We start from the raw sequence: 10,649 nt of genomic DNA on the forward strand, positions 1-10,649 counted from the left end.
AAATTCCAGTGAAATATATTTATGTTTGTGGTTGTAATGTGACAAAATATGGAAAAGTTCAAGGGGTATGAATACTTTTGCAAACCACTGTATAGGAGTGTACATTTTCTCACAGCACTGCTTCTTTTTAAAAAGTCCCTAAGGACAATTCATATCCAGAAAGTGACTGGATTTATAACAAGCTGTTTAAAATAATTCAGAATGGTTTCTGAGCTCATCTAAAAGGAGAAGCATCTCCCTTCTGCTTAGAACCGATTTCTGGGTGGTATTCAAGAGATGGGATCTGACTGTCAAGGTTTGGACACTGAACAGAGGCATAAATATTAATGGCCCAGATAAGAAAGGAGCTGATCAAATCAGAGCACATACAGACAGAGACCCACCCCCACCCCCCCAGCAGAGACAGGAAGAAAGATGCAGCTCCACACTGGCCTACAGCTCAGCTTCTCTCAGACGAGCCTCACGTTTGATACAAGAATTAATGAGGTTCTCAGAGGCTCCACTGGTGTCAGGTTGACTTCAGAGGAATTTGAGTTTTCATTTCTGATCAGTCAATGACCAGGAGTAAAAATAAGACTTTTTTTTAATTGTGATAAATCAAACCAACATAAAACTTGGGCCCTGGACACAACTAAGAGATATGACTTCTTTTTTTGGACTGAAATCCTCATAAAGGTCATTTTGTCTTGTAGTAATTTACATCACTTTATGTACAGTAGCATGCAACTTGCTGGTCATTCAAGTTGTTTCATTACTAATTAACGGATTGTTTCAGCAGCAATTAAATAGCTCCTTGAACTCTCAAGTTTTGCATCCCTGAATAAGTGACTTTAATAAATCAAAACTATTCACAACAAAATAAATTTCGATTTTTAAATATTTATTTCCTTTGCAAAGGGAAAAAAAATACATTCACCAGAAGAGGGAGACATGAAATGCAGAAAAAGTTTCCAGGCAACAGCTCCTATGTTAGTTTTTCTGTCTGCCTCTGCAGGAAAACAATTCAGCAAATATTATTAACCTCATGGGTCTGGTGATATAAATGTCAGCTTTTGGTTCATCCCAAGCAATTTATAATAAGCCGCAATGCCTGTTACTCTGTTCAGCAGTGGCACCTGTCAGATGAACCAAATAGATCTGGGTCATCACTTGGATTCAGCTTTAACATTCAGATGAGGGGGAATTTTCTTCTTGGCAATGCATCCCCTCACCTGGATCCAAGCTAATCCTACATCATAAATATGAGACATACATACATAAATAGCTCTTATCACATGCCCCATTTTTTGCTACAAGGATCTAATTAACTGTCTTTTCAATGGAAATTTACTTGATTTTCTGTGAAATGAAGTGATGGCAGACTTTGTCTCCCTTATTAAGCTCAAGATATTTCTTACCACATTCAAACAGCACTCATCCCTCACATGTCTGTTAATTATTTCTTCTATTAATATTCTTAATGGATCCTTAGGCCACTCAAGTCATTTTGTAGGTAATTAAAACAAAACGAATATTAAAAAAAAAACAAAGAAATCTAGCAAAAAGAAAAAGAAAAAAGAGAGAAAAAGTCTCTGAGGAGAGAGTCATCTGTCAGCAGGCCAGCAGCACAGACTTTATTTGTTCCTGAGTGTTGAAAGATGATAGCTTTGGATTTCCAATGCCGGGGACTGGCATGAAATGAGACTTTTCAACAATCTGAAATAATGACCTTTCCTCCAAATGAACAAACTGTCAGGTAATAATGTGTCTCAGAAGAAAATAAGAGAATCTTCTGGCACAGGTAAAAAACGTATCATCTTACAAACCTCAAGTGTGCCATTAATAATGTGCTCAGAGGTACCTCTGGAGATGCCCCCCCCCACCCTCCCCTGCAGTGAAACCTGGTTCAGCTTCCTTCCACAGGCCCCCATGACCATGTGGTCAAACAACGGGCTCATTCTCTACACCACTGCTGACCTCATTGTATCTTTGTGAAGGGAAAATCCAGAGTTGCATTTTGCCAAACGACAAACGGTGCATCGACGGTGAGCAGGTCGAACCTTTATTCCTTCTCCTACAGAGGAGCAGGAGCACCGCTACCTTTTCTTCAAGACTGTACTCAAGGAAAACATGGTAAGAAAACAAACATTTTTACTTTGTCTGGAGATTTCCTGATCTTTGTTCCTCTCTCACATTAACTTTTATCTTCTTGTTTACCTTAAATCACATCATGCCACATTTACTGGCTTACCAAAAACTGATGAAGTTGTTCAGAAATGTTCAATCACTTATAAGACTATTTACATAGAACTGAAGCCATCTGCAGGACATAATTACATCTTAATCCACACTTAAGTGCTATGAGAGGGCAGTTGGTGTGGTATTTATGTAGGCAGAGTTTGCAATATAATTGTAAAATATCAATTATGCACCACCCATTTATAGAGAAACATGTTGTAATTACGACAATAAGCTCGATGTATTGCCAATAGAAACAGCTGCTACTTGGAGTGTTAGCTCAATAAACAAACACACCCCAGTGTAATAAAATCTGTCGGAGACCAGAAAAAATAAATAGAATTGTTGTGTCTAATACAAGCAGCCAAGAAACAGACAAGCCAAAACCTCAATTAGTTCATTCTACCTCAATCACTAAAAAGAATATGACACACACACTGTGTGGTGATGTTTACAGCTTTGACTGCACACATCTGGACTGGTTAATGATGGGTAGCATTTTCAGAATTAGAGCTGCTAATTAAATTTGACAGAACCCGACAAGCTGACGACTGTTCAGGAGCGGACGGTCAGAAAAGTTGCCAAAACTTTGTCAAACAGAAAAGAGCCATATAGGAGCCTCGACTTGACGTTCTTACTGTAATTCCTACAGAGTCTTGATGGAGACACGTTGTCAGTGATTGAAAACCCAGCTGCTGTCAGTCATCCTTTTCACTCAGAAACTGCAGCAGGAGTTGCAGCGACCAAAGGAGTCCAAGGCTTTTTGAAGGGCACTCATTCCAAAAGTCACGGTGAGTTCCATTACAGCGTCTATCCTACTGATTTGAATGAATGAGTGATTAACACTAACAGGCATTTGAAGAACTTGAAGACCTGCTGAAGAGCAGGAAAACAACTAAAACATGCAGGATAGTGACCCTCGAGGACCAGGACTGGGCACCACTGATCTATCTGATCAAACTACAACAGAGACGCTGCATCAGTGTCCACAGAAGTGCTTTCTTCTTCATAAAAACAACTCCAAGATGATGTTTTAATTCTTCTGACATGCAAGAAAAAATAATGCTTGATTTCAATCCCTCCTGGTGCTATGTGTTCACACTGCAATATATTAATAACAGCTGGTATTTCATTCCTCCTCGTCAGTTCCCAACAGGGCTGGAGAAGCTTTAATGCCAGTTTGAACTGTTTCTTTTAGCCTACAGACTGGTGAGGCTGCTGGCAGCGGTGTGCGCTCTTGGACTCCTGGGAGGCTTAGCTGTAGGTGTCTGGTTTCTAGGTGAGTTCATGCATCAGAGAAAGAATGACTCTAGTTAGCGCTAAAAGTGGGAGCAAATGTCAGGTCTAGTTAGAAATACAGCAGCATCTGTGCAGTGTTTGGACAATGTTAATTAATATAAAACTTGAAAATAAAGCTTTAAAAACTAAGCTTTACTGATATTTTGTGATTAATTACTTAAGACCATGATTTTATATTGTTTGTATAACATAGGAATACATTTTATAATGTTAAATGAGCTGCAGTAATACTCGAATCCCTAAAATGTTTTTGTTTTTTACCAAGAATCACTGTTAGTTCTTTATCCTGACTGAAGACGCAGCTCTTACATACTATTTAACATTAAGCATTTGTTCAAAGTGTTCCATGGACACCCGTTTTAACATAAAAATAGACTTGTCAGTGCTCCCTGGTGGACAAACTAAGAAATGTATTATTCATCACTATCTGTGAGCTGCACTTTGTTTTTTACTTATTTGCAGACTGATATTTATGCAGACATGCCTGCAAAAATCTAATGAGCGCTGACACAGTTGTCTGGCCAAATAATCCATCTGGCACCAGTAGAAAAAGAACTAAACTGTGTTTAATTGTTCAAATTATTCATGATTCTCATTTATTTGACACAAACTCTAAATCTTGGAAAGCCCAAACAAGCTGAACAAATATTCCAGTTTGTAGGCTTGAAAAAAAATGTTAAATTTGGATTCCATGTCCAAATACATTATAGAGAAATATATAAAAAAAAAAAGATTCATAAGTTTTAGGGCTTTATTATTTAATTCAGTACTGCTTAAATTATTTTTAACCCAGTTATTCCCAATACCTCCAGCTTTATGGATGCAAATTAGAATTGAGAGATGAAATGGAAATGGTCATATAATGGACTGTTTTAATGAGCTTTTTGTCTGTTTGGCAGCCTTTACAGAAATAAAAATTAGTTATTTACAACCTCCTTGCTGAAGTACAGATTTCATTGCTCCACAGACGTGCGTCTGCTCTAATACAGATTGTCTGTTAACTTGCAGAAAACTGTTTTGTTGCCCGTGTCTCTTGGTGATGAAAAGTCTCATTAACTCCATTTTTATCTACATTCAGTCAAGCTTCTGCTGAGGCCATCTTCCTCCCAAACTCCAGTAGGGATTGGAGACACAAAGGAGACATCGTTCTGCAACGTGACTGAGGATGTCTCCATCTCCGACCCGAGGAAAGGTCTGGTTTTCGGGACCTCTTATTTTATTTTTCTCCCAGCTTTAATAAAAGAACGAGCGGGACAGAAACTCTGTTGTTGAGTCACTGTACAGGATCACAGGTCACCTCTGCAGTGAGTTTGAGTTGAATGGCAGTTAAATTAACATGCAGCAGCTGCTTCTTGTTTTTCAGCTCACTAATGAGAGCTTCCCGTTGACTAACATGAAAACATCACACTTAATCACCTGTTTGTATTGACTATATTAACACTTGTGTGTTTTTTTTCCCCTCTCCAAATCATGGCTGACTCACTTGTTCATTATTGTTGATTGAGAGCTCGTCTCTGGAGGGATTTTCAATAAATCGGGTTCAGTGTTTTACAGAATCAGCTCAGAGAACTCCCTCCTGGAGATCCAGCTGGAGAAACCGCACACCTGGCTGCCAGTTTGCTCTGAGAAGTGGAATTCCTCACTGGGAACACTGGTTTGCAGACAGCTGGGTTATCTGAGGTGCGTCACTAACTGAGACCCGAGTGCCAACTTTTAGATTTTATTATAGCTTAATTATGTGTTCATAAATAATTTATAGTCACGTTTCACATCCTATAAACCTGAATGATGTTCATATTCTTTCCCACCCATTTCTGGGTGCTCTCTTGCCAGACTGACCAAGCATAAAGGAGTGAATCTGACAGACGTAGGGCCAAACTACACCGATGGTTTTGTACAAATTGCTTCAGTGCAAAAGAGCAGTCTAGAAAATATGTGGCAGGTCAGGTAAGACAATTTATCTGAGGACTTCATGCTCATAATTATGCAAATTATGCATGAACAATTTTGGCTACAAACAAATTAATTATGCATCATTAGCTAACCGATTTATTTTCATTTAGGGAGAGCTGTATCACAGGGAAGGTTATCGCTTTGCAATGTTTCGGTGAGCAAATTAAAGTTCACTTTTGAAATGACTTTGCATTTAGCACAAAAACCTGTTCTTATCCCTTTTTTTGTAAAACACTATGTGGGAGCAGACAGAATGAATACATTCGCTGCAGCACCAACAAGTTTAACTCCTCTCTGATGAATGGTTCTGTGTAGAGTGCGGGACACGAGCAAAGCTGCCCAGGATAATAGGAGGAGTTGAGGCCACCCTGGGCAGGTGGCCCTGGCAGGTCAGCCTTTACTACAGCAACCGTCACAACTGTGGAGGGTCCATCATCACCAGTCAATGGATCGTAACAGCAGCTCACTGTGTGCACAAGTAAGACAGCTGACCTTATAACTAAGAGGCTACAGCTGCTTTAACACTCAGACGTTAACAGCTGCACAAAACTGGACACAGTCTTTTAAATCCCCATCTATTTTATGTTGTTTTTTTCTCTCTCTTTTCTAAAACGTCAGCTACAGGCTTCCTCAAATATCCAGCTGGATGGTCTATGCTGGCATTGTGACCCGTGGTTCTGCTAAAACGGTTCAGCATGCAGGATACGCCGTGGAGAAAATCATCTACAACAAAAACTACAACCACAGAAGCCATGACAGCGATATAGCCCTAATGAAGCTTCAAAAGCCACTCAATTTCTCAGGTCTGCCTGCCAAAAGCTTTGCACACCAGCATGTCCACTAAAAAAAAATCTTCTAAACAAAACAAATTCTTCAGATGTTAAAAACACACTTGGTAAAGCCCATGTAAATCTCTTAAGCACATGGATTAAAGTCTTCATAGTAAAAAGATTTAAAAGCAAAACTTGTAAATTAATCCAGTCATGTTGTAACCTGTCAGATTTATTGTGTTAAGACGCAAAATCCTTTTTTCCCCCTTTAACTAGACACAATTAGACCCATCTGTCTGCCTCAGTATGACTATGATCTCCCCAGTGGCACACAGTGCTGGATTTCAGGATGGGGGTACACTCAGCCTGATGGGGGTGAGATACCGCTGCAGCACACCTCCAGTGTTTACTCCAGTAACGTGTCAAAATCAAACATAATGTGACGCTTGTATTTACAGAGCAGCATTAAATGTGTCTTTCCTCCTTCAGTTCACTCACCCGACACCTTGAAAGAAGCACCAGTTCCTATAATAAGCACAAAGGTTTGCAACAGCTCCTGCATGTACAACGGAGAGATCACGCCACGGATGCTTTGCGCCGGCTACACGGAGGGAAAAGTAGACGCGTGTCAGGTCAGATATATGTTTTGAAGCCTGTTTAAGATATACCCTTTCCTGTGATATTTGCTCACAGCTAAAGTGTAATGTGTTTGTGTCTACCTCTCCAGGGGGATAGTGGCGGTCCTCTTGTTTGCCAGGATGAGAATGTGTGGAGGCTGGTCGGAGTTGTCAGCTGGGGAACAGGATGTGCAGAACCAAACCATCCAGGTGTTTACACCAAAGTGGCTGAATTTTTAGGCTGGATCTATGAAATAATTGAGGTAAAGATTAAAAAAAGAAAAGATGGATCACAAAATTAAGAACCACATAAGTCATAGTATAATGCTGATCTGCACGCTATGATTACAGCATGTATTATCGGATGGCAAAACTACATATTGCATGTTGCTTTAGTACAAAACATGACTAAAGAACAAAAGTCTCCAAACAATTTGCTTCACATTGAATTTGACAATGTCACACTCTTTCAAGAAATTTCTGACTGAGCTAATCAAAAACAAATCAGACAAAAGTCACTGAGCTTAAGTGAATAACTTAAATTTTCCAAATATTTGTTGAAAATTCTGCTCTTTAAAAAGCTTTGTGACTTAGTTATTTCTAGTTAATCTGTTTGTTGTTGGTTTTTTCATTGTGCCACTGAACTAAAACACCACAATCGTTTACATCAGTTCCAAGAATCCTAATTACAGTAATCGCACACAACTATTATTATTTTTGGTTCAGCTAAACAAAGGATGGGATGCTGTAATTAAAGTTTACACTGATTGCTAATGATCACTCACTGTCTTTGCAGGATCACTGAAAACAAGAAGAAGATGCTGTTGATGTGACTGAGATATTTGAAAATAATAGCTTTGTATTTTATACACTTAATACACTCCAATCTCTAAATGGCTCATGTGCATTTGACAAATACAAGATAAATATGGATTTCTTGAAAATGCATGCCAACACTTCTTTACCATTGTTTCATCATTTGCTTAATTTATGTATTGTGCAGTCTATTTTCCCAGATGCCTGGAAGTTTGCTCAGATTACTCCCATTTTTAAATCTGGTGAGCCAACAGAAGTTTCAAACTTTCGGCCAATTACTGTTCTTCCTATTTTTCTAAGTTACTTGAAAAAACATTATTTAATCAACTACTTCAGCATCTAGAAGCTAGTAATATGCTAAGCAATAGCCAACATGGTTTCCGCAAGTCAAGGTCAACCATGTCTACATTAATTTTATCCACTGAACAAATACGTGCTGCTTTGAACAAAGGTCAAGTAACTGGTGCTGTATATATTGATTTCCGTAAAGCGTTTGACACAGTTGATCATTATACTCTCTTACAAAAGTTGATTTCTTTTCAACTTTCATAATCTGCAATTCAAATTTTTTCCTCTTATTTGACTGATTGTGTGAAACATGGAAGCTCTGTGTCCGGGTCTCTGCCCTGTTCCGTGGGAGTTCCGCAGGGTAGCATACTGGGCCCATTGCTTTTCCTATTATACATAATTGACCTTCCAAAAATATTGAAGTATTCAAATATTTTAATGTATGCTGATGATACTGTTCTTTTTTTTTTTGTCTGATTTCAATATAGAATCTATTAATAGTCAGTTACAAGCAGATCTTCAGACATTTCATGGTTGGCTTCAAGATAATCTTTTGTCAATTAATGTTAAAAAAAAACTGTGTGCATGTATTTTTCCTCACCCAGGAGACATTTCAATATAACAAATCAACTCACTTTTTTAAACAAACCCCTTGATATTGTCACTACCTACAAATATCTTGGAATTACTTTGGATTCTCATTTGACTTGTGATCATGTACAAGTCTTAACCACTAAGTTGAAACAGAAATTATACGTTTATTCAAAAATTAGATCCAATCTGACATCTTCTGTTTCAAATATCTATCTTCATGCCATTATACTCTCAACCATGTCGTACTGTTTACCTGTTTGGTCTCTTACAACAAATGAAATCTTAGAACCCATAGTTAGGCTCTACAACAGGGCCTACAAAATTCATAAAAAAAAACTTCCTGGTTGGACTCATCACTGTACAGTTCTTTCGTTGTCTGATGCCTTGACTTTTCAGAATTATGTTTTGTATAGTGGTATTAATTTATATTTTCAGATCTTCCAAGGTGCCAATTATGGAACTCTCTGTGCATTGCTGCCCAAATCAAATTCTGGAAGTGGTCATTCAACTAGATCTGTTACAAAAGGACAACTGATTTTACCAACTTTTAAAAACTGATACGGCCAGAGGCCTATCTTCTATGTTTATACTAAAGCATGGAATGACATTACTCAAAACATAAAGTCCATTTCAAAACTACAGCCCTTTAAGAAGAATCTTGTCTGCATCTGCTGGACACTTTTTGTTGTGCTCATATTTAGACATCCGATTTTGCAAATGCTGCCTTTTTGAAATTTGGTATACTTGTTTGTCTTTGTGTCTATGGTGTAATAATAATAATAATGATGTGATTGTGATGCTGTAATTCTGAGTGTTTTATGTGCTGCAGAACAGGAACCTGATGTAAAACAGCATTATGCTGAGTCAGGCTTGATTTTTAATAATCTTTTCCTGTTAAATAAATAAATCAAAATCAAATTTATATTTTAAATGTCAGTTATACTATGTATACATTATACCAAGTTTGGGATCTTTAAAATGCATTTTATGTTGTATTTTTATATATATATAAAAAGTGTGTGAACATTAAAAATATGTTTTATGTATTTTTTTTACGTGAAGAATAAATCATGTTTCTCTCAAACACTAAGTCCATTTATTATTAAGCTGCATTTCCTCTTTGCGTCCGACAGGGGGCGACTCTTTAGCGTTTTATAAAGTGTCCATGGCAATTACTAACAAACAGTGCTCGTTGAGATGTTAACGAAACTTACCAGGTTTGGTTTGTGCATGTTTTTCCTCAGTGTTCTACATTATAATTTGTTTCAACAGCAACTTTAGCGATAAGCTTGTTTTGCAAATCAAACGCATACATTTAAGCGTTTTTTTCTTGCAGCTGGGACAGCTAAATTACCGAGCGAGCTGAGGCTAACACGATGAATGACAAGAACGATATGTCTTCAACAGAAGTAGATGTTTTGCGGCAGGTCAACCAGTTTTGGTCCATGCTGGATGAGCTCTCTCTAAATGACCCCACAGGATACCGCAAGTTTATCGAGATACAAATGAAAAAGGGGGCAGAATTCAACGCACCGCCTGAGCTCCACTCCTGTGTGAGAACTGAAATGTTGGTAAGTTTATTAGTCACAGGTGCGCTGATGTGTGGTAAAGTATGGAAGGCCGTTGTAGCATGTAATCAAGCCACACGCTTCTTTCCACTTGCACAAATAAAAAGCAGCGTTGTAAAAAGTACCACAAAGTGATACTTGAGTAAAAGTACCAGTATCTTACCAAAACATTACTTTGGTAAAAGTTAAAGTCTCCTTTAGGAATATTACTTGAGTAAAAGTACAAGTATCTTATAAAACTTACTTTGGTAAAAGTTAAAGTCTCCTTTAGGAATATTACTTGAGTAAAAGTCTTATCTGATATTTTTTGTACTTAACTATGATTTAAAATGAGCAGTTAGATTTTGCCTAATGATATTCCCCAAAATGAAAATCTGTCCGAGAGCTGCGGGCCAAAGGCAATTATATAATTCATGAAATACAAATACTTCTTAAGTAAACCAAATGGCTTGGTGGGCAAGTTTTAGCCCACGGGCCCCGCTTTTTACACCTCTGAGATATATACTGTATATATACGTATGTATGTA

At 37.9% G+C, this 10,649-nt stretch overlaps 3 protein-coding genes across 6 annotated transcripts in view; 2 read left to right on the plus strand and 1 right to left on the minus strand.

Moving 5' to 3' along the window:
- Nucleotides 1-6,755, minus strand: part of cadm1b (cell adhesion molecule 1b) — a 327,978-nt gene extending 321,223 nt beyond the window's left edge. The window contains exon 1 of one of the 2 annotated variants that reach the window (XM_014012463.1): nt 6,738-6,755. The gene's annotated coding sequence lies outside the window, so the exon portion shown is untranslated. The remainder of the gene's footprint in view (nt 1-6,737) is intronic. The other variant, XM_014012461.1, reaches the window with a different exon arrangement.
- tmprss5 (transmembrane serine protease 5) lies at nt 1,908-7,805 on the plus strand. 2 transcript variants are annotated; one of them, XM_014012456.1, is made up of 13 exons: nt 1,908-2,112; nt 2,870-3,008; nt 3,416-3,496; nt 4,595-4,708; nt 5,061-5,196; nt 5,350-5,463; nt 5,580-5,623; nt 5,785-5,947; nt 6,088-6,272; nt 6,516-6,614; nt 6,729-6,871; nt 6,967-7,119; nt 7,653-7,805. In XM_014012456.1, the coding sequence occupies exons 1-13, from the start codon at nt 2,110-2,112 to the stop codon at nt 7,659-7,661; spliced, it is 1,383 nt and encodes a 460-aa protein (XP_013867910.1). In that variant the 5' UTR covers nt 1,908-2,109; the 3' UTR covers nt 7,662-7,805. The 2 variants fall into 2 exon arrangements, with proteins under 2 accessions (XP_013867910.1, XP_013867911.1); XM_014012457.1 differs by having other exon boundaries at nt 6,967-7,066.
- Nucleotides 7,806-9,715: 1,910 nt separating this feature from the next.
- pih1d2 (PIH1 domain containing 2) overlaps nt 9,716-10,649 on the plus strand; it is an 8,234-nt gene continuing 7,300 nt past the window's right edge. Inside the window, exons 1-2 of one of the 2 annotated variants that reach the window (XM_014012465.1) lie at nt 9,716-9,771; nt 9,891-10,125. In XM_014012465.1, the coding sequence (XP_013867919.1) occupies nt 9,931-10,125 (195 nt within the window). In that variant the 5' untranslated portion in view covers nt 9,716-9,771; nt 9,891-9,930. The other variant, XM_014012464.1, reaches the window with a different exon arrangement.

Source organism: Austrofundulus limnaeus, unplaced genomic scaffold (genome assembly GCF_001266775.1).
Source record: "Austrofundulus limnaeus strain Quisiro unplaced genomic scaffold, Austrofundulus_limnaeus-1.0 Scaffold91, whole genome shotgun sequence".
In the NCBI taxonomy this organism is placed as follows: domain Eukaryota; kingdom Metazoa; phylum Chordata; class Actinopteri; order Cyprinodontiformes; family Rivulidae; genus Austrofundulus; species Austrofundulus limnaeus.